Source organism: Molossus molossus, unplaced genomic scaffold (genome assembly GCF_014108415.1).
Source record: "Molossus molossus isolate mMolMol1 unplaced genomic scaffold, mMolMol1.p scaffold_m16_p_14, whole genome shotgun sequence".
NCBI lineage: Eukaryota > Metazoa > Chordata > Mammalia > Chiroptera > Molossidae > Molossus > Molossus molossus.
The window spans coordinates 50,261,965-50,289,718 of record NW_023425349.1 but is presented as its reverse complement, the minus strand read 5'-3'; the positions used below and the strand labels follow the sequence as shown (position 1 = coordinate 50,289,718).

Sequence of the window (27,754 nt, the reverse complement as noted above, 5' to 3'; positions counted from 1 at the left end):
ACCATTGCACCTGACCCCTCCTGTGTCTTTGGTGCCCAGAGTCCCGTGATGTCATGCTGTGCTGCCTATGTGGGGACACAGGTATTTAATATTCCTGAGCAGATATAGTTTTAATAATTTTAATAACAATAACAACAGTGGTTCTCTTTTCTCCAGTTGTATGTTCTACCAAACTCCAGCAAATTCTGCCTCATTTATGTCTAGACAAACTGGCATTTTGGAGACCGAAGCACTTCATCTTGGGCTGTCTTAAAGGGAAAAGTTAATATTATACCTTAGTTTTTTAAAAAAATTAATGCAGGTCAAAGTTAATTTGCCCTCTAGAGTTTTTGACCACTTTGCTAAAAATCATTTCAACTTTCAAATATTCTTGTCAGGAGCAGGGAATCAAAGACTCATTAAGTTAGCTGACCTGTTTCACTTAAATCTCGGCAAATAATTAACCATGGCTTTCCATCTAAAGGCTGCTGCTCTTTAATCGACAGTAGTTGCTGATTTTCTCTTTGTCCGAACTGCATCCTTGTTTGTTGGAGAGGACAAGAGATAAGGTTGGTGCAAAATGACCATCCTGCCTGATAAAACAAGACATAGGATCTTTGGACAACTCAGCCCCTTTGTCTAGGCAGGAGAATCAAAATACTTTGAGGGAAAATATTCAAAGTGGACAAAATGCTCATTGTGTCTGGTGAATAGCGGGGACTCCCACTTGTTAAACATTTGATTGTAATAAAAAGAAAAACTGGTCCCTGTTTGGCTGATTAGACTCCAAAAGAAAGGATTCCCCTCGTAGCGACTGCCCTGAGACCATCTCCGGAAGGAAAGGCCTAAATTCAATGTGGTCACATCGCTCAGAAAGGCAATGCTTAGGGTTTAATGCTCTGCACTTGTCTTGAAATTTTTAACAGTTTTATCCTTGGATTTGTGTTTAAGGGAAGTTCAATGGGACAACGAAGCATGTGCAGAGGGCTTGCAGCCTCGGCTCACACCCGGTCCATAGTCACACATCCCTCCTCCTGCTGCCTCCTTGGGATGGGATCTGAGCCAGACCAGTTTGCCCTCCCCAGGCTACTGCATGGGTAGTGACAAGGTTAGGTTCTATCATCACTCCACATCCCTGGCTGGACCTGGATACGGACAAGAAGAGTGTCAGGCTCCGGCATGTACTCTGTAGCATTTCAGGACAGGGCAAGAAACTGGCTGTCCCTGCCTTAGGCTGGCAGTGCCATGGTGTGTTTTATAGGTGACTTGGTGGGAAATCTCTCTCATATCAGAGACTGAGCATGTCCCAGTGCGGAGATGGTAATCCCTTGGGACTGTCAGCCATGGGAAGGGGAGGTTGGTTTCCCTGTCCCTGCTGAGGGTCTATATTTTCATTTTACACTGGCTCTACAAGTCATGTAGTTGACCTTGCCTGACCTATTGGCCAACAGACAGCTCTGGGTTCCATAGGGCTATGCGAGGCCTGGGAAGAGCTGTTGAAGTTCTGTGTCCTTCTGTGTCTACTCTCCTGGAACAGTAAAAACTCCATCTGCCTCTTCAAGTCTTTTCTCTACTGTTAAACATCAAAATACACATATATCTTACATTAACTGTGTGACATGAGGCGAATTACTTCACTTTTCTGGGCCTTAATATGTTCTTCTGTCTTATAGAAATAATACTACTATTGTCATGGACATGAAATGAGCAAAGATATGTAAATACTTGGCACAGTGCTGGGCACATAGATGTTTGGTAAATTTTAGTTCTATTATTATTATGATCATCATTATTATTTGCTATGGACCCTGAAAGCAGTTACAAAAGTATTTTGATTAATACTTTGAAGGCTACATCTTCTAACAGACTTGTTTGGGATTCTGGTCTGCAGACTTCTTAGGGTTTCTCAAATTCACTAGACATTCTTAAGAGGGGAAAAATCTCAGGTAAAGGAAAATCATATAGCGAGAAGGAGTCCTGGCTTCATCATCATAAGAGGCACAAGTGCCACACCCACTGTCTGACTGTTGAGGTCTCAGTGAATAAAGGAGGGAGGACACCAGGTAACAGCATGTCACTTTGTGTTCTGCTGGTGAGCTGATGCAGGAGACTGCCTCGGTGTGGACATCAGCGTGCATAATGGGGTGATTACAAGCCACATATCTCTGGCCAGTGATGAGCTGGTGTCCACAGCGGCAGCTTCCGGACAGTGACTGTCACTAATGCCAACTTATGCAGCTTCGTACTCCTGTGGAAATATTTTAAGAAATCTTTGGATTCCCACGAATAAAGGAGGCTGCTTCTGCACCATCACTGTGGGTTTCATAAATACATTGAGCTCTAGCTGTATACCAGGTGGTTTTATATTCTCGCTAAGCTTCATAAACATCCCATAAGGCAACCGTGCCTGCTTTATAGATGAGAAATCTTGAGGCTCATCTATGTTAACTGGTTTAATCAAGACTTTCCAGCTAGTCAGTAAGAGAGAGTGAATTCTATCTAACTTCAAGATTATGCATTTATTTTAATTGATCGCAAAGCCTCTTTTATAACTATAGTATGTGAACTCTTAGTAGAAGCAATCACTTAACTTTAACACTAGGCACTGTTCTAAGCACTTAATGTATATTGATTCATTTAATCCTTGCTACAGCCCTATAAAGTAGAAATTACTACTCCCATTTTGCAGACGAGAAAACCAATGCACTGGAAAGTTAAGTAAACTGGACGAAGTCACATAGCTGGAAAGTGACAGGCCAGGCTATAAACTCAACCACTAGGAGGTGAAGGAGTCAGAACTCCTGGTATTATTTTAAAGGTCAACTGAAAGAGTGTAATTTGACTTTCTAAAATAACATCCTTCAAATATATATTTTTTAAACTTTCAGAGCCTGAAGCAAATAATAACAATGATCATAAAAATAGCAGTTAAAATTAAATTTATCTTTATTATGTGCCTGGCACTGTGCCAAAGAATTTATATATGCCAACTCATTTACTACTTCGAACAGCAGTATTATTATTCCTAGATTATAGAATAAATTCCTGAGGTCCAGAGCTTTTAACTTTCCCCATGTTGCACAGCAAATATATAATGGTTCTGCGGAAAACTAAAGACTGTCTGCATCCAGAACCCATATTCTTCACTTTCAAACCTCATTGTTTTAGAATTTTCAGTGGTGGGAAATTTTAGCCTCTGACCATGTACATAATTTTTAAAAACTAGCAGAAGTCATTTGTGACTACGCCCTAAGTTTTTTGAATTGCAGGCACCTAAGATTCATTTTTGGTTAAAAGCATTATTTGATGAAAATAGAAGTTATTTTTCTTTTGTGACCTACAAATCATCCAAAATCAGTCTCCAAAACATGTTCTGGTCACCGGTGGCATCATGGTAATTAGAGTTTTCCCGAGTGATCACTATGGAGGGACACTCTTACTTATGAGCAAATTCATGCTCAGTATCGGACAGATGTTGCATGTCAACAATGAAAATAATGACCAGAAGCTGACCATGTGCCTCCGAGCTTGGATCATGGTGCGTGCAGGCACCATTCAAGCCCCCTGTGAAGTCACTGGGTGGACCACTCTACAGTGATTATTGCCTACTAAGCTACTTCCTCTTCTGCAGTACTTTTCTTATAGGGAGAATGTGCATGACTTCTAATTAATGCATGATTTCAGAGGCCCCACACTGTACATGGTTCAATCCACACTTGAATGGGGACTGTGCTGAGCTGGGGACCCTTAATGACCTTGTGTGGGCGAACACATCCCTTAAGTGGGAGTGGAAGTGACCGTCTCTGTTCCCCTGGTTCTGGGGAAAGACTGACCCTTTCTTTTCCCAGGCCTTGCTGGGAGTCGCACACAGCATCCTATTTTTTCCAATATATTGTTCAAATTTAGTTTTAATCCAATAGATAGCTCAGAATTAATTTTCTTAGGGAAGAACTGTGAGACTAGCTTAGTCAGCTCTTCCTGGTGAAGAAAATGCTGCAGTGGGAGGTGGGGGGTGGCAGATGCGAGACGGGAGGGGAGAGAAAAAAGACAGGAGAGGGGCTCTGTTGCACATTTCCAGACTGAAACTGGTGTGAAGCGACTTCTCTGGAATTTGGCAGTGTGCTTTTGTCAGCAAGACTTGTTCTCCAGGCTCGGAAACCAGGCCTGAGAACAGCCACCTTCGACTGCTCCCCCTCCGTGACTCTCTTTCAATAGTCAGAAGCAAGCTTGTTGGAATATAGCATTTCTAGAATTTCCAAAAACACATGGTATATTTTTCTCCTGGCAAAATCTGACAGCCAAGGAGGGAGAGGTCCATGATGAAAGCTGAAATTTAGAAGTGACAATTCTCAGAAGTAAAATGTGTTTATTTCCTAAAGCCTCCTTTCCAAAGAAAAATGCTTTTCATATGGAGCACTTCCATTGAGGACATTATTGAACACAGCTGCTTGGAGGAAAAGCACTTAATTTGATCGAACAGAGAAGAAAATAGTCTGGCAGGATCATTTCTACTTTGAATTGAGAGAAACGCTAGTTACCAATAGAACAAAAGAGAAGTTTAAAGGTAAGATTTTTGTTTTAACCAAAAGAGTTAGAAAAACATGTCTTAATAGATGAGACCCACAGAGTAACATAATAAATAGTGGATAGAAAACTACTTGTTATTATTAATAAAGACAATAGTCGTGTATCTGATCTCATACTAATTCTTTTAAAAATCCTTAGAGGAAGGTTTGTTTGCCTCATTTTCTAGAGAAAGAGCAGAGAGACACGAGGGCTGAGTGTTTAGAGCAGGTTATCCAGCCAGGAAATGGCAGAGTTGGGATTAGGTCCAAGGACGAAATCTCCAGCTCTTCCCCATTGCTCGGCAGGACTTGAAATGGAATTTGGAAAGTGACTGAATGCTCTTCTGATTACCATGGCTTTGTTGGAATGGCCGCCTCCCTGGAACTCAATGGTCCCCAAAGCATCCGTGGGGCTGAGCTGAGTGTGCTTGCTGATGGACCACTTCTCCGACTGGATGTCATTTCGGGAGAGGCGACTCTCATTTTTCTCATTCTGAAGAACGGAGATACTGGGAGTGAGGCCGACATGCTGGCCTATGAGACGCCCGCAGCAGCACCTGTAACAGAAGAGGTCGAGGTGAACCCATTGTACTAGCCACTATGGTAGTACACGTAAGGCTGGACAATCTACAGTCTCTAGGGGGGAACTCAGGAGTCACCTGATTGATGTACCTTTTCTTTCGACCCCTCCTCATTTCCTGTAGCTGAGTCAGCTGTAACATCCTCCCGCCCTTCTCTACCCAGCCCTTTCACACCTGCCATTACGGTTCAGGGTTGGAATCTGTGAACAAAACCTCTGTAGATTTTTCCACTTCTTACTCCTCCCATCTATCAACTCTTTCAGGAAGGACACTGACCATCTTTAAGGGAAGAATTTAACATGCACATTTAAATGAGGAATCTCACTCATACGTTAGTCACAACCTAACTTGTCTTTCCCAAACTGACATTTACTGTCAAATATCCAATTCAGAGGGAAAAACCTGCAGCTCAAGTGTTCCTAAAGAAACAATGAAAGAATTATTCACAAGATAGCTGAACACAAAATTCTCTCCTTACTCCATGAATACGTCCTTCAGAGTTGACTATCACTGCTGCTATGATTATTAGTAATAATACTGATACACAGTTACCATTTATTAAATGCTAACAATGTGGCATTCATTTTATGAGCATAACATTGTAGTTCTGAAGGTTAGGTGATTTGCTCAAGGTTACAAAGTCTATATGACTCTATAGTGTATATTTTAAACTGTTTTATTACATTGCCTTTCCAAAAAGGCACTTCCAGACATTGATATGTTACTTTATTCCAAATATTTCCTTCCTTATAGTCTGTTGATCTTCAAAAAGGTAAGCAGGATACTAAAAATGTGCTTGGATAGGAATCGGAAGGTCTGCAGTCTAATTAGTAATCTGTCAAAAGTCATTTATTTAAAAATATCTTCTTTACTACAGCAAAGCATGTTGGTACAAACTAAACATTTTAATGCAATGCTTAAAAGGGAAAACAATTACCATATTAAAAAAATATGTAAACCATTCTTAGATTCAGTGATTCATTTCCTACCCAATGGTACATCTGTTATTCTGTATAGATTTTTAGAGAATTAACTACAGAGATGCATATTAGGTGGTGTGAATATATAAAATTGCTTCAAAGATGTCCAGAAACAATAAAAATTTATCTCTAATTTCACATCGGTCTACATGTAATGAATAGTGATTATTACTGTAGTTGTGTTCCCATATTGCTGCTTCATGTTCTTGGGACATGACAAAGAAGGCAAGATTACCTATGGGGGTCTTTGGTGCTGGGGATGATGTGAACGCATTCTCTTTTATAAAATGCTCTTTCTATCCAGGATTTCTGAGCCTAGAAAACAAAAGAAGGGTAAAGGTGAATATAACCTTGAAGTAATCAAAATTTCAGGATCACATGATAGACTAGTATCTCATAAATTGAGTTGAAATTGTGGTTATGCACACAAACACTGCAGACAACAAAGCCAGTCACTCCCAAAACACGGTGATTCGGTTCTTCAACATCATAATATTGAGAGGTAGAGGAAATAATCATAATATAAAAAAAAGTTAGTGATAGAAATTTATACAAATTCATGATTTTTGAAGGACAGAAAACAGTGCTCTTTACAGAGAAAATGAAAAATATTGGTCAGTATTTTTGTAACCCTACAAACAACAAGTGTCCAGTTGCAGGAAGACACACAGTTGACCCTTAAACAGCACAGATTTGAACTGTGTGGGTCCACTGACATGTGGTTTTTTTCAGAAAATACTGTAAATGTGTTTTCTTTTCCTTATGATTTTCTTAGTAACATTTCCTTTTCTTTAGCTTACTTTATTGTAAGGATACAGTATGTAATACATATAACAAACAACATATGTGTTAATCAACTATTTATGTTATTGGAAAGGCGTTCAGTCCACAGTAGGCTATTATTAGGTAAGATTTGGGGGAGTCAAGAGTTATACTCAGATTTTTGACTGTGGGGGAAGTTGGCTTCTTTACACCTTACTTTGTTCAAGGGTCAACCATATACGGAAGTATAAAGTTTCCATGGCTGACACTTAGATTTTCCTTGTAGAAGGAAAGAAATATGGTGTGGGAATTATATAACTTAAGAGCTTTAATCCATCACCATGCTTTTTCTAAAACCTAAGTTACCGGTGCTTAAATACAGAGAGGAAAAAGGACATGGAAACATAAGGATGATAAATGTCTTCATCACATGCCAAAATTTAGCAGGCAATGCCTCTGGAAGGAACTGAGACAGCACATTTTCCCGCATCCCATGTGCGGGTAAGCACGGGAAATACAGCTTAGGTGGGCATCGTTGGAACTGTCCACCCAGAAGTCTGGCCACTAACATTGGGCTCCCGGAAAGACAAAGGTAGTTCCGGAAAACTGTACCATCTTTGTTTCAAAGCAGGGTGTCCACCTGCATCCTTTTACCCCTTTCTTTACCAGCACTTGAAATGGTGGAGGACTCTCTTATGGAATCCAATAAGCTATGCAAAAGATTCCTTTTCTAAGTGTTTAAGAAGAAAGTTGCTATAGCAACTTAAAATGTTATTTCTGTCTGATGTCATCTTCTACCTAACCCAGCACCAGGATGAAATTCATCCTCTTAAAATACACAGGGCCAAAGCGCAGCCAAGCTGTTTACCTGGCCTGTCTCAGTGACCCGTGCTCACTGCCACAAGCCTCCAGTTACTGGCTATGATTGATAGTGGCTCTGCCAAGGACCCAAATGTTGTGCTAAGGTTGCCCTCCACCCTTTACTTGTGCATCTCCCTCCTCTCTCAGAACAGAGTTTCCACGCACACGTGGCACTGAAGGCAGTAGACCACCCATGACACACACAGTTTAAAGTAACAGCACGGGGATGCGTGAGAGATATGAAGAACTGCATCCTGTTTCAGTCACGGTCAGAGTCGGGTCACGTAATTTCTGACTGTTTTGCACCGTCCACACAGAAAGCAGCACCCATCTTGCCTGAGCAATCCTTGGGTCCAGGTGGCCCTCTGTACCCTCACATCACAAAGGTAACATTTGCAGTTCTGTTTGTCAGCTGGGCATAAAAATCGCCCCAGTGTCTAGTCTCAAGGATTTTTCTTTTCAAATATGTTGGAAAAGCTAGTGGCTACATCTCTGCAACAGAAATGAGCTTAGCAGTGTAGATGATAACCAGTCTTTATCTCTCTAAAAAGCCTGTAAGTTAAACTATTCATAGGCTGTGATTTTTCCTAGACACTGAATACTTTCATTGATAAGATCTGTTGGCAGAAAGATGGTAAAAATATTCCTCACTGGACATTTGAAACCAACTTTCTCTGCACCTTGGGGAGCAGAAAAGAGTGCACTTTCCTTTTTTCTTTGTGGTCCACTTTGGCTTGGATTCAAAAGGATTTTTGGGGGAGCCCCTGGGAATTTCAGGGGATGCTGATCAATAATCTCCCAGAGAAAGAGGAAGGGCACAATCACAGGTGGAGCATGAGGTTTGCAGGTAGAAAAAATGGTGTGAGTGGGACGCAGCTATGTGGACCAAGTCATGTAATTTCTCTGTTCCTCAGTTTTCTTCATCTATAAAATGGGCACAACAATAATGCTTGAGACACAGAGTTGTTATCATTATTATTTGGGAGCTGTGTTTTCACTTCAAGAAGTTGGACCTGTCCTGGGTAGGTTCTGGTGCTATAAAGCTCGGATGATGTTTCAGGCATGAGTACTTATGAAATTGCTGTAGCAGACCGACCTAGATTGATCTCACTCTGCATAGGGGATAATACGCTCTCAGGAGGCCGGGCTGGCCACTAACAAGGTATGTAGAAAAGCTATTTAATTTCCCTTCTCTATAACATGAGGATAATCGCAGCTATTTTGGAGAGTTGTAGCAATCAAAGAAGATGATTCAGGGAAAGCACCTGGCACTCAGTAGGACCTCAGCAGGCAGTAACAATGCCTAACATTTATTAAGGGCTCATTATGCACCAGGATTGTGTCATACATGCATTATCTGCTTGGAGCCTCATAAGAACACTGTGAGGGAAGAATTACTATTGTATCCAGTCTACCAATGAAGAAACTGAGTCAGATGCCACAAGTCTTGAGCTGTCTGACTGCAGAGTTCACACTCTTACCCACTCTGCTAAACTGCCTCCCAAATTGAATATTCTTGATATTAAATACACTTAATCTTGGCAGTGCCATCTGGGCATGCCTGGAAGTGCCTTGGTATTCGAAGAGAGTTGGGCTTGTAGGGGCATGTGTTAGAGCCAGTTCGTACTTGTATCTTTCCTCTTCTCATTTCACCTTTCCAGTCCCCCCCAGCGGAGCAATGGACGCTGCACTATCAGTTCCTCTCTCCTCGAGGTCAAGGATTGGGGTGGGACATTAGGAAGCCATTAGATTATGAGAAAGAAGTAAACAGAGCGGGGGAAGTCTTTATAACAACTACAACGAAGAACTGCTTTACTATAGGACTCCCCACTGGAGACTCTGGGAGACCATGGCATAGACTAGATTTTTCAAGGGCACCTTCATTATGTCTCTCTCTCAGGGATCCCCGTTTCAACTTGAAAAGCCCTGGAGGTTGTACTCAGATGCTGTCTAGTAAGAACTGCTACACATAGATTGCCAACTTCTTTGTTAGTCTTTAATTATCAAGTGATTTGACTTGTGGGCAGTTTAGCAACTTAATTACCTTCAAAAAGGTGACAAGGTACCTGAGCGGTAGCAAAGGGATTGAGAATTACTTCCTTTTTCTTCTTATTAGCAGATTAACCATTTCCCTTGCAGTCACAGAAAATTGGGAGGAGGGGGGAAAAAAGTAATTTAAAAAGAATCTTTTCATCATTCATAATTGAATTGGATTCTCTCTTTTCTGAGAAAAGTATAATACATAACAGGAAGAATGCACGTATAACACATGAATTAGAAATTTTACAAAATATCTTGCCTAAATTACTATGCTGTATCACGGGCTTCGCTTTACTGTGCTTTTATTCTGCTCTTCAGTGTGGACAGATAGCAGCCTTTTAGAATTATTTTTTAGAAAGGGCATCTTTGAAGTATAACCATGGTTTAATTTGTTCTCTAAACGAATTCCCTTCTCATTTGTTCAAAGTCTTTGAACTACTCTGTCAGGCTTCATACTTGGCTTCCACATTCAACTGAGTTAGCTCAGCACGGCTATCCTGGTGGTCAGAAAGCATGGAATAGTTTGACACGCCGTGTTTCTAGCTGACCCTATATAATGCAAAACTTCAATGGACAAGTGTCCCGAAACCTCTTCTTAAATGTACTTGGGAAGTCTCACGTACTCTTGCCTTGGAAATCACTATGTACATTCTTTTGTAAAGTTAGAATGGTCACATTGTCATGACCGAGTCTGGGAAGGGCTTTTTCTTTCTTGTCTCTCTGCATTATCGGTCATGTGTGATACGTAAAAGGAAAAGTGTTTTCCAACGGCTAATGATTAAAGGACATCTTATTCAAAACCCAAATGGGGACATTCACTTTTTGAACAAAGTATAATGATTACCCTCAAAGAATAAAGTAATTACAAAGTTTGAAAGTCTAAGGTACAGTCAATAAAGCATCAAAATGATAGAAATAAACAAAAAGCTGTAAATACTGCCTTCAAAAAACAAAAAAAAATTAATTTGTTTCATTTAAGAGGTTTCAACTCTTTCACAAAGCTCTGCTACAAATATTAGTCCCCCAAACTACTTCTGACTCTTTTGACTACCCACTCCACACTAGCTAGAGAATCAATAACTTTTCTGGGCAGGGATAGTTCACAAGTGCACACAGAGTATGCATTAAATCAGGAATTTTCAGAGAGTGCCTTTGTAGTCCACCCTTTAGCAGGGCGACTTTAACAGAAGAACAACAACCCAGCCCAGTGATTGTAAGATTGAAAAAGGAGTCCACTAACTTTATAGAAATAAATTACGAGCAAAATTTCACCAAGTTCTTCATTTTGAGACTCTCAGGTTTTAAATGTATACTTTGTCCTAATCAGGACAAAATACCAAAGACCCAAAGGTACTGAATCCTATTTCATTGTTGCCTCTTGCTTTCCCTCAACATCTCCCCGGGCATTCCTTGGGTCTTCCTCTAGGCCCCCAGACGCAGTATTGGGAAATGGGACAATAGAAAAGTGAGCTGAAATCATTTTACCTGAGCACTGACTCTGGGTGGTGGCAAAGGCAGTCCCACGAGCAGCTCCTGTTGCTTTCATTTTGCTGCTTCTGGGGCTGGTCATCCCGTTAATAATGCTCTTATGACCGCCCACTGGAAAAAAAGTCACTTGCTCGGCTCTTCCCCCAAGAGACGTTTCAAGTCAGCAATGAACTTGGGCAGATTAGCCGCCTGGAATGTGCTGCTCTGGGATTAGCCTCAGTAAGAATCCCATGGACATTCCCTCGCGGCCTCCAACACGGCTTGATTTAAACATCTAATCTGACGCCAGGAGAAAAACAAATCCCGGGAGAGATCGGATTTAACTGGCACAAGTCCTGACAGGCTCTCCCCCCTTCGCTTTTTCCATTTTCAGAGAGCAGCCTTGTGAGAGTGTGATAAGGTGTTCTGAGTTCTGAAAAGTTCAACTTTGGAAAGCAAACCCCGCTGAAGGAACAGTGTATCGATGCTCCGAGTGGGCTGAACACACAAGCCGCATTGTTCGTTCCTCCCCGAAGAGCCGACCGATAGCATTTCTTTAAAGAGGAACGGCTAAGGACTGAGCCTTTCCAAAGAGTAGCTGGATCCCTGAACAGGAGCCCAAGTAGAAGAAAGTTTGAGTTTGCCAGTGACCTTCTACAACTCCTAAAATGTCAATAAATAATAAAACGTGTCTGACCCCGCAGCCTGTCTCCCACGGTGGCAGAGGTGTGGTTCGAACCCTGCACTCCCTCGCTCCCTGTTATAAAAAGACGCGCTGTGACCGCACAGCACACGGATGCAGTGCCACGGGATGTGTGTCCCTGGGCTCACACAAAAAGGGCTCTTTCAAATATCATCCAAGAGTGCATTTTTCATATAATAGTTCTCAACTAAAGTGAACAAATTTGGGGAGAAAAAAACTCTAATTTCCACAAGGCAAAAATACTTTACAAAGCGCACATCATCTCCAAAAGCTTTAACTCTTCCCACAGACCGAAGCTGGAGCTGAGAGTTAGTGCTCGTGAGCAACTCAGCGGGCTGCCGATCTGAGGGCAGTGCCGTTTCATCCTTGCTTTTCATCCCCTTCAAAGTGCCTGGTGTGTGTCATGTGGACACTCACTGAGGTTCACAGTATGAACTAAAGACTTATTTCAAACTTTTGGATTACATCCTTAGTGTTCTCCTTGCCTTTCTGCTGTTTCCAGGATTGATCTTCAAAATCCCCTATTCTCTGGTCTCTCACTTACTAATGTTTCCTCTGGAAACAAGGAGCAATAAACTACTTAGTGTCTTGCAACTGAGGAAACATGAAGATAAGCAAGATCTAAACGGAACATCTGACTGAGCTTTAGCATTAACACACAATTAAGAAAGTCCCTTTACCTGTCTTCAGGACTTGGCTACAGAATAATATGTACTGACAACCTGGATAATGTGCATACCTTTCCTTCTATGCAGCTGTAACATTCTTAAGCATTTATTATAAGGGAATCACCAGAGAGGTGACCACACAAAGATGTTCACTGCAGCGTTATTTATGAGACAAAAAAAATTGGAAACAAGTGCAAGTCCATCAGTGGAAGGCTAATTAAACTAATTAAACGGATTGAGCCACTACATCCACTCTTGATCTGACTTACTTTAAATCTTGAGTTCAATCACGTCCATACCTAGACTTTTAAATATTGTCTGCACATTTTTTACCCTATTCTCTCTCTAGCCTTACTTACTTTTGGCTTTTCTTATTGCTTAGTTTTCCTTTCTAGAAATATTTGATAGTAAAGGAATATGAGGCAACTTCTATGAGTTTTATTTATATCAAAGACAAAAATATTGTCACTAGAACCATATATTTTTTTAAGTGGGAAGGAAAGCCCCAGGTAAAATCAGCACAACGATTCTTTCACATGAGGTTGCCGATGAGCTCAAGACCCTCTGATTTCAGAAGGTAATTAGTTCCAAAGAGACTTGTAGCTCTGAGCCACATTGTCCACATGGATCTTTTAAAAATCTTGTGTATCACCGAACAGCACAACCCCTCTCAGACTCTGTCACCGGCCTGTTTCAGGTGTACTTTAGAAAGAATATCATTTGAATACTAACAAGAGGAAACTACAAGCATAAGGTGAACTGTGGTTATTCTTCACTCCTATCTTTACGTAATGACAGATTACCTCATTCTTCTAATGCATCGTTAAAGAAAAAAAAAATCACATGTGAATAGAATATATTGAAAAGTTTCCACTGGTACACAACTCAATTTTTTAAAATAAAATCAGATTTTCTGCAAGTAGAAACTAGATTTTGACATGGAAAACGTACATCTTATTGTTATAAGGATGTCCAAAGCATTTTTGTCTGTGATGTCCACATTTGACAGCACCAGCAACAACAAAGCATGTTATAGCCAGCAGACATTTTCTGTAACGGCTAGATGCTTGACAATTCAGGTTCCTTACAGGCCACGTGGACTCTGTTGCAACATTCAACTATGCTGTTGGTGCACTAAAGCGACCTTGGGCAAGATGTAAACAAAGGAGCACGGCTGCATTCCTGCCAGACAGGTGCTGGGCGGGAACTGGTGTGTACTGGTTAACCCTTGGTTTAGAACCAGGGGGTCTGTCTGGTGGGGCAGCAGGGGAAGGGTGGTCTTCCCAAGAATCAGGCTTTCATGGCACCATCACTGGTTTGTCTAGGCTCTTCCTCAAGCATGTCAGCAAATTTCCCACCTAAGTTAAGTGCCTTTGCCCCTGTTGTTCCTTCTACCTCGAGAGCTCCATCCTCAGATATCTTGCAACTCACTCCCTCAACACATGGGGCCAGTGAGTGGCCTCCTTGACCAGGCCACCTAAAGGCACACCATGCTTCTGCTCCCTTCGTCCCTGTGTTCACCCACAGTCCTTCCATTACCTTCCATTATGCCATGTCTTTATGTGTTTGATTTTTGTCTGTGTCCCCCACTAGGATGTAAGTTCTTGGTGGCAATGTTTTTGCGTTCCTGCTGTCTCCCCAGCACCTAGAACGGTGTTTGGAACACGGTAAGCAAACACAGGGGACTCAGGCACATCATTTGATCAGCACATCAATTCCTTACTTGTAACATGATGGCATCAGATCACCCATGTTTCCTAACATGAAATTTAGGATGGCACCCAGATGGGCATCTTTCTATCCATAGTTAAGTTTATATTAATATGTAATATATCAGCAACAGTTAAACCTGGAATTTAACAAATACTATTGCTTAGGGACATATATTTTCCTTTTTGGAGTAGTGAAAAAATGAGTCCATCAAAAATATTTAATAAATTAAATTAAAAATGATTTGTAGATAAAAGAAAAGTTAGGATGGCATCACAAAAGTAACTGAAGTTAGGGAGACACAGGATTAATGTTTTTTAAATGTCCTCCAGACTCCTCATTTTTATTCTTTTTTTTTTTTTTTATCCTCACCCGAGGATATTTTTCCATTTTTTGTACAGATAGAGTGGGAGGGAGAGAGAGGAAGGGAGAGAGAGAGAGAAACATCGATGTGAAAGGGACACATCGAGTGGCTGCCACCCGCACGACCAACCAGGGCCGGGGACAAACTGCAACCGAAGTACGTGCCCTTAGCGGGAACCGAACCCGGGTCTCTCCGGACCGCAGGCCGACGCTCTAACCGCTGAGCCAAACTGGCCAGGGCATCGTTTTTATTCTAATGCATGAAAATAAATGTAATGTGTTCTCTGGTGTCCAGAGCTGCCACTGACCTGTACAGTAAAGTGATGCCGGAGAAGCATGGCGAAGGCAGCTGCTCCAGTGCACACTGGCACCCAATATGTTCTTTCTGAAACAATCGATCAGGTCATCGCCTGCTCAATAGCCATCCCCAGCAGGATCAGATCAGTTCAGTATTTAAAACCTCCAGGATCTGGCTCTGGAAATATCTATGTAAATCTTTCAATTTCCCTCCAACCCTTCAATCATATATGCTCCAGTAAGCTAAGTTCTCGATCGCCCCCCCGGCGCACCATTCTGTTTGCCAATTCTCAGCTTTCGGACATGCTGCCCACTCGCCTGAAATGCTAGATCCCTCCTTCCGTCCTTAGGAAAAGCCTCTCTGTTCTTCCAAACTCTGCACAAAACACTGTTTTCTTTGAGAGACGGGCTGGACACTGCCAGACGGAACAAATGACAACTATTGTTCCACTGCCATACCTTGCTCAAACCTCATCAGGGGAAAGCCATTCAATATTATAATGATAATTATTAGAGTCAAATAATTATAATTATTTCATTTCAAGTTTATAATCATCCACTGCCAATTCCCACTACAAATACCTAGTTCTCAGGTCTTTCATGGCATAACTAGAGTTTCGTAGCCTCATCTAGGACACTCCTTCTTCTATTTTCAACAAAGCTTCTAGGAATATCAGTTCCTCATTCCTTACAAATTATCTTTGGGGACTAATTCTTTATGGATTGAAGTTATTTGTTTAAAAATTTACTTTATAGACTCTAAACTTAAATTACAGACTCTTTAACATAAAGTTAAATTAGATTGTATTTTTATCATCAGACTGGGAAAAGATTCAATAAATTATGCTTTAAAATCACTAATAAAATTCTTCTTTTACCAATAGGTTGTGCTGTAAAAATTATACTTAAATACGTGCAGAATATTTATGTAGAAGTAATATGAGTATATATGTATATGTATATATATATGAATGTTAATCTCATAGAATTTTCATAAACAATTAAAAATATATTTCTACATTTCTTTAGAAAATTGTTTCCTCATTATAAATAAGTTCATCAATGCTTGGCAATAATACATTGTGTTTATAGAGTATTTTATAATTCACAGAATGCTGTCACATATAGTATTTTATGCCATGGGGGAAGGCAATACTCACAATAACTCCATAACTCGGGTATTATAAGAATCAATCATACAAACAAAAACCTGAGGCTTACAGAGGTTAAGCATCATGCCAAAGTTATACATCAGTCATTGGTTGAGCCTGATGGCCCTGAAGCCCTGTGCTTCTGCCAGGGAAAGGAACCTGCATGCTCATATTCTGTGACTGATTTTACAGATGCTGAATGATTTTTTTCTTCTCTGCGGTGGAATAAGTTCCTGTAAATCATTCTGCTCTTAATAGAAACACACACTCTTTATCAAACCTAAAAGACTGCTAAACAATTGAAATGAGGCTGTAGGCCTCTATTTCAATAGTGCAGCTTTATATTTATGGTCAAGGATTAGCTATCTGTTTGAACATAATAGCTCTTTCCACACACGATGACATACAATTCAGAAGCCACACACATACATTTAGGGACTTTACTGTCTTCATTGACCAAAAAACACAACTACAATAGTGCCAGCCCTATAAAACTGGTATACAACCGAAAAAACAATAATAGGGTAAACTTTACAAAGAAAAGGAGGACAGGAAAGACAAAATTATCACCAACAGAAATATGAGATTGAAGTTATAGACAATGGGTCTTTGTTAGAAAGCAACATCGACGTGATAACGTCAGCCCACAACTAGTGACCAGGGGGGTTTTCTGTATTCATGGCGGCTGTGCCCCTGAGAAACGGGACTCGTTTCCTGTCACAGTAAAGGCAGAGCTGGAACAATGGAATGTCATCCGTGCAGTCCTTTGCGTTGTTTAGTGTTCACAGTGGATCGCCTCACCACTCTCCTGTTGTGAGGAGCCAGAGAAATGTGCTGAGTCATGAAACTGGAAATTGTGTTATGTAGAAACGTGGAATGTATCTGACAAATAATACTATAGATTCAAAGGCTGTAGTAGGACAGCCTCTTTTGATCTGGAAGTATGTAGATGCCGGGAAGAGGGTGAAGTCAGATAAATAGCTGTACTGGTATTTGAAGGGAAGTTCTTATATGAAGATTAACTACCAAGGAAATCAGCCTCTGTCTCTCTCCATATATATGTAATTATTATTATTATTGTTAGTTTATTTATTTATTTTTTCTTTATTGATGTTAGAGAGAGAGAGGAAGGAAGAGGGAGAGATAGAAACATCAATGAGAGAGAACATCAATCGACCACCGTCTGCATGCCCCACACTAGGGATCGGGCCCACAACCTGGGCATGTGCCCAGGAATTGAACTGGTGACCTCTTGGTGCATGGGTTGATGCTCAACCACTGAGCCACACTGGCTGGGTTAGTAGCAGTTTTTTAAAGCATCAGTCTTTACTATCTTAAAATACTATTTGGGTAGATATACTGATTTATTTTAATCAATGGGTGATTTCAATGCTAAGGTCAGACTCTTTATTCTCACAAGGTATGACTGTATGATTTTATTTGTGAAGTTCTGATTTCCTTTTTTTTTATTCAAAGTAGTGGCAAGGCAGAGCCTGGAGGGAGCATGACTGATTAGGAGTCCTGAGATATGCATCCTAGCCATGGCTTGTTGACAACGAGGCTTGTGACCTTGGGGGAATGACTCAGTCTCGGTGATCTTCATGGTCAACCCCGGTTCTTAGAAAAGTCTGGGAATCAGGACCTGGCATCTTTGCCCTTAGTCCTTCATTAGTGTGTACAAAACAGGTATCGAAGCTCTTTTAAAATAAGACGGTTGTTTTAATTTTTACAAATTCATGAAACCATTATTCTTTTGATAAGAAACATAAATGTTGCAGAGCACAAGGTTCTGTGCCCTCAGAGCACAAAGTACATAAGGAGATTTGAATTAATAAATAATCCCTGAAAGAATTCGCACCAGACTCCAACCATTCTTAAGAATGTCCCTGGCTTAGCGATTTGGCACACGTGTAAAATTAAAATTCTGTTTCAATAAGACTTCAAGTATTGTTAAGACATTATTACGATTAATTAGTAACTTGGCATTTCTAGTCCTGCCATTGAGAGAGTTTTCAAGACCAGAACTTGGTGTTCTTTTGTCCTAACCCCTCCCCAAATGATAAATCAAACCTTGATAATCATTCAGGTCAGAATATGCAGAGATTACCCATGATTTGTAAGGTTGTTGGTTTTTTTTTTAAACCTAACAATGAAGAACTATTTAACTGGAGAGACTGAAACCATATCAATCCCACTTTTATCATCAGAAGCCAGTTATAAGCAAACAGGTCCAGTAATATAACTGTAAAGTTATTCTGATTACTCTCTGGAAATGGAAGATTATTGGGTATTAAGCTATTGCAGCATAAATGTATTTCTGTCTGATAGTCATCTTTCTCTGTCAGATTACTAAATTGTTAGGTAGAACATACAGCCATCCACATAAATTCAGTCTCTGGTTAGGTGTTAGTTTCAAAGTTGTTCAAGGTTATAAGGCTCAGTCAGCTTCAAAATATTGTTAATGTCTTTTCTTACACATTTATAACTAAAACATGTATCTTTTAAATTCATTTTTACCTTAATATGTTCATTTAAAATCTCTCCAGAAGATTTTAGATCCTAGAGATAGTAATACACATACAGACTTTTTCTAAATATAATAATTTAAATTTGATGCACATGGAAATGAACACAAATTCAAAAGTACATGTAAAAACTGTTAATAGGTAATGCAGAAATATAGATTTAGTCTCCAATTTGTGTTCTATTAGATGGTAATGTGATTTTTTTTCTCCCTTGGTTTCTTACCACCTCACCTTTACAATGAGTTCCAATCTTTGGATATTTAATGCCGAGATAAATTTCTGCTAGCACAAGTCTTTTAAAAGAAGCTATGCTAATAAAGTTATTTTAAAAAGTATAATGTGCTGGCTTTCTAATTGGTGTCCCAGTTCGTTCTTCACCCAGAGACAAGAGTGATTTTTTCCCTTCCTCTTTATTAATATACTTTATTTCTTAGAGCAGTTTTAGGTTTAAGGAAAAACTGAACAGAGAGTTCTCATATACGTGCTCCCTCCGCCTGTCTCCACCGTGGCCCTGTTATCTGACACCCTGCCCTGGTGGGCTGTTTGCTCCAGGAGATGCCTTGGACCTGGGCCTGGTACGTAGCTGGTCTCTTAGCACAAAGCAGGCACTGAAATGATTTTTGTTGCATTTACCTGAGTTCAATAACTTTTATCCTTCCCCATTTCCATAATTTCAGGGAGGTGGTTTCAATTTGATGACCTGTTTCCATATTCCCTACTTTTTAAGATTTAGCTTACAATTTTCCTTTTCCCTCCTGTTTCTCCTCTTTCCATCTCTACAATGGAAAGTATTTGTTTTTTGCCTTGAGCTTTCAAGTACATTGTTCTTTTTCTGCCTATTAACACTTTCTATCCTAATTTGTAGTGTGCAGTTATCCTGTATCTGCATGCTGTGTTCTATTACAGCATGGACCGTATCTATTTACCTATTTACCTGTTTACCTAATTCCAAGTGCCTGGTGCCTGAGGAACCCAAAGTGAATTATTTTTTTATCCTCACCCGAGGACATTTTTTTCCATTTTTTGTTCAGAGTGGGAAAGAGAGAGAGAGAGAGAGAGAAAGAAACATCGATGTGAAAGGGACACATCGAGTGGCTGCCACCCGCACGACCCAACCAGGGCCAGGGACAAACTGCAACCAAGGTACGTGCCCTTAGCAGGAACCGAACCCGGGTCTCTCTGGACTGCAGGCCAACGCTCTAACCGCTGAGTCAAACCGGACAGGGAGAATATTTGTTAAAATAACAGATATTACACACGGATCAAGAAAATAGATCACTCATCTGAAGTGGAGCATTCTTCTTCTTTTTTTTTTTTTTATCCTCACCTGAGGACATTTTGCATTTGTCTTCAGATAGAGCAGGAAGGAGAGAGGGAGGAAGAGAGAGAGAGAAACATCAATGTGAGAGAGACACATCAACTGGCTGCCACTCACACAACCCCAACGGGGGCCGGGGGCAAACTGCAACTTAGGTACGTGCCCTTAGTGGGAACCGAACCCGGGTCTCTCTGGTCCGCGGGCTGACACTCTAACCACTGAGCCAAACTGGTCAGGTCCAGGGTGGAGTATTCTTTAAGATGCCCATCAACTGAACATCTTGCTCTTCCATTTTTCTGACATGTTTTGCACCAATGGAACTGTCAAGCCTTAAAATACTGAACAAAATGCAACTACCAGTCTTAAAATATTGCCACTAGGTTAACTGAATGATTACACTGGACCACAATCCCATCCACACCTCACACATTTTTGTTTTGTTTATTCCTGTTAGAATCTGGTAGACACACTCCAAGTTCTGCTTTCACCAATTCTATATTACAGAAAACATGCTGAAAGACAATGGAAAAAGAGAAATATATAAAAAAAATTTTAAATTTTCACCCTTCTCTCTGTTGGCATTATAGATTCTGAGCTCATTTAAAGAACAATGGGTCCATACTATTTTTTTCGAATGCCTGAGCCTCCAAATTAATACTTCACAGTTTAAGGAAAAGAATCTTAGGCAAGCTCTAGATTGTCAAACACTATTTTGAGGATATGCAAAGTCTTTCCTTCATGTTAGTAGGTGTCATTATTTAAATCCAGCCATTTGTTAAATAGTATAATTGCCCATCGATTATGTTTTTCCACCTAATTTAGATCACATTAAACTTCTCCTTAGTTCAATACTTTCTAAGTCTTAAATAATATAGGCTGATGTAGATGATCTGAAAAAATAATTGTAGTCAGTGTAATTCAAAATAATAGAGATAAGAACTTGTATTTCTTAGGTGGCTTTTAAATGATGCTCTTTGCTACTTGGTAGCTGTGATTTTTACCCAGATAGAATATACAGCATTTTTTAAAAAGAAAAAAAAAATGTGCCAGCAGAATCCTAAGTGGGTGGAGTTTACCTGGTATTTGCAGGTGATTGTAGTTGTGTGTCCCCTGGGTAGGTTTAAATAATTAGTCTATACAATTGAGAACAAAATCCTAAAATTCTTTGTTCAGCTTAATTTAATGACTATCTTTGTGTTCTTAGATGCACAAATCCTACCCTCAACCTCACTGCATTGCTCATCATTTAATATTTAGGACCTAAGGGATGAGTTTCTCATGCCATTGCTACTGTCAACCTGAACTTTTGTGTCTGACATCAATACAGGTAAGTAACTTGGAGAATATCTACATGAATCCTAAGCCACTCAGTGAGTGGTTCTGTTCTTACAGTCCTCTCTTACCTGGACTTCCTGGAAAAGGAAAGAGAGATGAAGCCTATGCGTGTCCCCAACTTCAAGTGGGGAGAAACCATTCCACTGCCTCAGTTTCTCCTTTTGCAAACCTAAGGCATGCTGCCCATCACTGATTACCTCACAAGGAACTGTGGTCTGGATTGATAACAAGGCGACGGCACTAGATTCTTAGAGTGTCCTCTGAGGGCTTGTTAGCTGAAGGTGCTGGTTTGCTGTATGCAGAATAGCACATTCTTTTACGTTTTCTTTTTATGAAAACAGGTGGCTAAATTTAAGTAGTTTTAACTTATATTCTCACTTGTCTTATACCTAAATGTCAATTTTTCTTGGATTGAAAAAGCACTGTATGAATTAATGTGACCAAAATCACACCCCTCCCCCACAACTATGAGGGATTTTCTGAGATTTAGGTTACGTGGAATTTGATTACACAAGGCATTCTGGGGCTCAGCCACAGCATGCTGTAGATACCAGTCAGGCTGATTATGACTTAAGCATGGTTTCAACGTGATTTTGCAAAGGATTTCATTTAATGCAGCTTAGTAAGTTTGTTAAGCTGCTGATAATTGAAGCCTCTTAGATTCAATAAGTACCATCCAGTGCGGTAGATTAGTGGAGTTTAATTTGTTGCTCTCAAATAGCAAACAAAAACTTAGTAGAATAATTACATCTCCTCTGTGGGCTAAGGAGATGTGACAATGGTGCTTTTAGCCATTTCTGCATTTCTGCAGAGTCCTCTAGAGCACTACCTTTAGAGTCTTATGGATCTTTCTCAATGACATCAAAACCTATCAGCTGTGAATTACATCACTTAGAGAGATAGTCCACATGGTGTCAGATAGAATATACGCTATGAATGAAAATATTCACTTAAAGCAAGCTGTGTCCTACCTTAGTCCTAGTGCCTCCTTAGATTTTCTGTCCATCTCTTTGTCCAGATTGTAAGTATTTTACTTTTTTATTTGGTACGTGCCCCTAGCGGGAACCAAACCCAGAACTCTCTGGTCCGCAGGCCGACGCTCCAACTGCTGAGCCAAACCGGCCAGGGCAGATTGTAAGAATTTTGAGGGTAGAGACCATGTTTCTCCTCTGATTTCTTAGCAATTAGTACAGTACCTGGCATATTGAGGCACTCAAGTCTGTTTGCCTAAGAATAAAGGAATTTGTTAAATATGGATTCATTTCTTAAATAATCATAAAGTATGCTCTGAAAATAATGTTATCACCTAGTGTTCAAGTTCTAGGAAGTTAGATTCTGCCAGGATGTAAAGTTGCCGTACTACCCAAAAGACTGAGTCAAGATATGAAAGAGATTGCATTCATGAGTAAAATGATGATTTTTGGCCACACGGAGCATTCAGCACAAGTCAGTTGACCAAACAAATGAACTTAGTGTCTTGACACGACCGGTCCTCATTTCAGTTGATTTGGTTACATGCATATGGTATCACTGCAAGATGACAAGAAAGAGTCTTTATTCCTCTGGGGCTCCTAGGTCTGTCATTTATCTGAGTCACAAAGCAGACAGTGAAAAATGCAACACTGGGAGAAGCTGACATAAAAATTCTTAACAGGAAATGTTTGAAATCACTGGAAATGAGTATTTGAGGTCAATCTTGGTTTTCTTTCTCTTTCATTTCTGGATGTTAGGACACCAGCAACACTGCAGATATGGGCACTTGGGCCTCAGGGATGCTTGCTGCTTTCTGTTTTCTCCATTGGATTTTCAAGTACACGGTTTTCTTTTTTTTTAAGAATGACACTTATACGTCAAACTTAGCCAGACAGTCTGATTATTCCAGAATATATCACCTTCCTTAGAATTAGTTTTACACTGACTCCCATTCTGTGTCCCCATTGCATACCGTTGATCATATGAGGTCTACCTTGAATTACTGATAACGTTCTCCCTTAAAGATTCTACTCTAAGTGATTTTTCAAGCATGCTTGCAGGTCATGGCAACTATTCCAAATGACTTCACAACCTCAAACAGAACAAAGGAGAATGAGGCCTGAATCTGGTCCTTTGAGTGACTGGAGACTTTATTTTAGATTGGGTACCCTTTTAACCATGGATTCGTTTCTCCAAAACAACATCCTTAGATATATATGTTCCCTATATTATATAATAGGATAGTAGCAAACCTCAAAAGGATGTATATATAAGAGTGTGAAGCCAGGAGGTATAGAGCAATTTGTCAGACCAGTGGACTTCCTCAGTCAGTGCCTGCCTGTCTTCATGTGGTCAGTTTTATTAAGAAGCCACATCCTCACCCACCCCTCCTGGCCATAGCCAAACAGACCGCCAGACATGGTGGTACCTGACTCTAGAGCAAAATATTCATAAGCTGCCCACTACCCCCAAAGAGAAGTTTAGGAATCATCTTCCTTAGAAATTTGGACTTAGAAATTTAGAGAAAATAAGCCAAGAACCATGAGGAACTAAAGCAGAGAAGTACTGGGGTAGGGAAAGTTCCAAATAGACAACTGCACTTATGCATAAGCAGAAACTGAGAGACGGGAACATCCACATTATGAGAGTGTCCTCTGTAGCCCTGTGCAGTTCGAAGAAGAAATGCTGTGTATGACAGAGAAATGGGTAGCCTACAAAAGACAGATAGATGAAGAGAATAGTTCTGCTTCCTGACAATTTTCTTATTCCAAGCCCAGTCAATTACTAGCCTCACAATAATTTCCCCTCTTCTGAAGTGACTTACGTGATTCTCATTAGCACAGCTAGGAAATGTAACGATAAAATCACATGAGCCAAAAGATACCAAAAAACCTTATGTCTTTGTAGTTCACAGACGCAGCTCTTAAATGCAGCATCTCATTTGATCTACCTGAGCCCGATGGGGTAGGAAACTAACATGCACAGAGGGCACATGACTTGTTCAAGGTCACGCCACTAGCAACTAGCAAAGCCAGTCTTGAAAGCCAACCTTTCTAACCCAGAAGCCCCTGCCTTCCAGTCACATCACGCTCACTCCTGAGTGTGGAAGGCAGAGTTGGCTGGCTTCTAACATAGAGCATATTTTATCTCTATAAGGGGGCTGATTTGTAGGACAAGTACACAGGATAAGACATTCTGTTTCTTTCCGGGGCAGGATCACGGGTGCTATTTTGCATTTTGACATGGTTACAGTGTTAGCTCTGACATCCATGGGGCTTGGATGTCCCAATCTTTCACTTAATGGGAATCAAGTAAAGGAACTTGATTTTCAACATTTAAGTAGTTGTTTTGGGGTTGTATTAAAAGCATGCATTTTTTAGATAGGGATATATATATATAAATTTTTTTTATCCCCATCTGAGGACATTTTTGCATTATCTTCAGATAGAGCGGGAGGGAGAGGGAGGAAGAGAGAGAGAGAGAAACATCGATGTGAGGGAGACACATTGACTGCTTGCCACCCACACAACCCCAAATGGGGCCAGGGACAAACCGCAACTGAGGTATGTGCCCTTAGCGGGAACTGAACCTGGGACTCCCTGGTCCGCGCGCCGACGCGCTCTAACTGCTGAGCCAAACCGGCCAGGGCAATAGGGATATATATTTACAGTGAGATTCATCCCCTTTCAGTCTCCATCCTTTGCCATCGTTCATAAAAAAGGGCTTCCTAGGAAGTCTTCCTGGACCAGGGTGTGGTTTACAATGATCCTTCGCATGGACAGGGCCCAAATGCAAACTCTTCAAGTTTCTTGTTTACAATTTACTTTGTATATTCTTACCTTATCTCCCAAACTGTGCTAATTTACTGAGAGCCTTTGGGGAGATAACCACGCAAAAAGAAACTATATATTACCTTTAACCCTGACTCCCACCCAGAGAGAACTCTGATGACATGCTGGCGAATGTTCTCAGTAGAAAAGTGTAGGACACCCCAGCAGCCTACAAGGCAAATGTGATTTGTCCCAGGGTGCAGTGACCTGGTGAAAGCATGCAGAACTGAATTAACCATTCATCTGAGAATGCGCTGACCAGGCATGTGAGGGCAGAACCGGCGAGGGCCCCAGCATGGGGCAAAGGTGCCCTTATTACAGGAGAGACGTGGCATTTGATATAAATACACCCAACAGTTCCTGCAGACAGAGGGCAGAGCTATTCCCTTGTTTTTGCAACATCTTAAATGTGTTTATGTCCCTGCTTTCCCAGAGCTGGGGGATATGTATTCTTGTAATTTAAGTGATTTAAACATTTAGGGCAATTCTAGAGATAATTATAAGCATCCTGATGGATTGGAAAACAAGTTAGAAAAATCAATGACCTGAGGCAGAACTGCTAAAAATTTTCCCAGAGTTGGTGAAAAATGTTCTTTATGGTCTCTTGCTCACAGAGTTTTCATCTGCAGGTGAGGGTTGGTCTCCAGCCTCTCCTTTTTTAAATAACAGACACAGATATCCTGTGAAGGACTCTCTGAGCCACACTGCTAATGGTTCTTCCTAATCAGTGGCTGGGATCTGAGTTTCTTGAAGTTGGCTACAAATGTTTACCTGCGATATGGAAACCCGCTGCCTCAGGTCAGGCGCTCCGTGTCTCTCCCACACTCGCTGCCTGTCCGACAGGCCGCTCTGCCCCGGCTCCCTGTCCCTGTGGCATCCGTACCCGGGCCGTAAGAAATATCTTCCTAAACTAGGTTTTTTCAGCCTTGGTACTATTGACATAGGGGCTAAATAGTCCTTTGTTGTGGGTGGGCTGTCCTGTCCTTGAAGGATGTTTAGCATCTATGGCCTCTACCCACTGAAACCCAGTGGCATCCCCAACTCTAGCTGTGACAACCACAGATTGTCTCCCGTCATTGCCAAATGTCCCTTAGGAGCAAAAATGACCCTGGTTGACAAGCACTGTTCTTAAACCTTAGGGCAGAATGGGTTAGTCTCCTTTGCTGTTGTCCAAAGGTTTGACCATTCAAATATCTATGCAGTTTGCCTCCAAAGCACATATGCAGCCTTGTCTTCTATCCGACTGCTCAGTGAACGAGCCCAGCCTCTCTCCCAATGCACTGTTGATAGCAAACCTCTGGATACTTGCTGCTGCTTTTTCTCAGGCCTTGTGGATGGTTTTATTTATTTATTTTTTTTTGGGGGGGGGTTGCTTTCTGAGGAAAATCTGATTCTTTCAAAGGTTAGTTCAAAACTCCTAAGTTTTTCTTGATTTTCCTAATTATCTCCTTCCTTGTTCACTGCATGTTTACTTCTGCCTCTATCCGACCTTATTCATTCTGACTTGTCCTGCATCCAGTTCTTTGCTCATCTCTTTTCCCCTCGATTACAAAGATTAGAACTTATTTCTGCCCAAGTTACTGGCACGGAGCATAGGAAAAATACAAGTTGGCCTTTAATATCTGTGCAAATGAATTTTATTTTATTAAAAAATTTATTTTCTTTATTGATTTTATTTTATTGATTTATTTTTTATCCTCACCCGAGGTCATTTTTCCATTTTTTATTCAGACAGAGCGGGAGGGAGAGAGAGGAAGAGAGAGAGAGAAAAACATCAACGTGAAACATCGAGTGGCTGCCACCCGCACAACCAACCAGGGCCGGGGACAAACTGCAACTGAAGTATGTGCCCTTAGCGGGATCCGAACCCAGGTCTCTCTGGACTGCAGGCCGATGCTCTAACTGCTGAGCCAAACCGGCCAGGGCTCTTTATTGATTTTAGAGAGAGAGGAAGGGAGAGGGAGAGAGTGAAACATCGATGAGAGAGAACATTGATCAGCCACCTCCTGCATGCCCCCCACTGGGGATCGGGTCCACAACCGGGGCATGTGCCCTGACTGGGAATTGAATCAGCGACCTCTTGGTGTGTGGGTCGATGCTCAACCACTGAGCCACACCAGCCAGGCAGTGCAAATGAATTTTAAAATGACATTTAAAGCCCACCATAGACAATAAATTTTTAAAAATCCACATCTTGTAACTGACTGACTGAGAATAATGCAAATAAAATTAAGTGTGTGTTATAGGCTTACAGCATTACACTTAAAGCCAGAATATTAACCATCAACATTTAAAAATATCTCATTTGTGTTAGGTCCTTAACTAGACTTAAAATCAAGTAAAAAAAATAAAAAGTTACCAAACTACTCATAAGCATCCTAAAAAAAACAACAAAAAAAACCCCACCTCCAAATCTATGAGTCATGTTCACTTTAGTGTCTTTCCTTTCTTTTAATAAATATAAATTATACTTCAAGTCATCTTTGAAAAGTAGGTGCTACGTAAGCATCTTTGGAAGAATTGTTATAAAGGGAAACCCAAGGAGGTCTAGGATTTAGGAATTACTCTATTATTGGCTTAACAATTACAACAATTCACAGCAATTCAGCTTGTCTCCATTTTCCCTCATTGCCTTGTGCCTTTACT

General features: G+C 40.7%; 1 protein-coding gene across 8 annotated transcripts in view; it reads right to left on the bottom strand.

Annotated features, from left to right (window-relative positions):
• The window catches only part of TRPM3 (transient receptor potential cation channel subfamily M member 3), a 497,295-nt gene that overhangs the window by 243,081 nt on the left and 226,460 nt on the right, over positions 1-27,754 (bottom strand). For 5 of the 8 annotated variants that reach the window (XM_036262128.1, XM_036262132.1, XM_036262129.1 and 2 more), the window contains exons 1-3: positions 11,254-11,546; positions 6,341-6,420; positions 4,897-5,101 (exon numbers count right to left, since the gene is read on the bottom strand). In XM_036262128.1, coding sequence (XP_036118021.1) covers positions 4,897-4,899 — 3 coding nt within the window. In that variant the 5' untranslated portion in view covers positions 4,900-5,101; positions 6,341-6,420; positions 11,254-11,546. Of the gene's footprint in view, positions 1-4,896; positions 5,102-6,340; positions 6,421-11,253; positions 11,547-27,754 lie in introns of those variants that run through there. The other 3 variants (XM_036262134.1, XM_036262131.1, XM_036262135.1) reach the window with 2 other exon arrangements.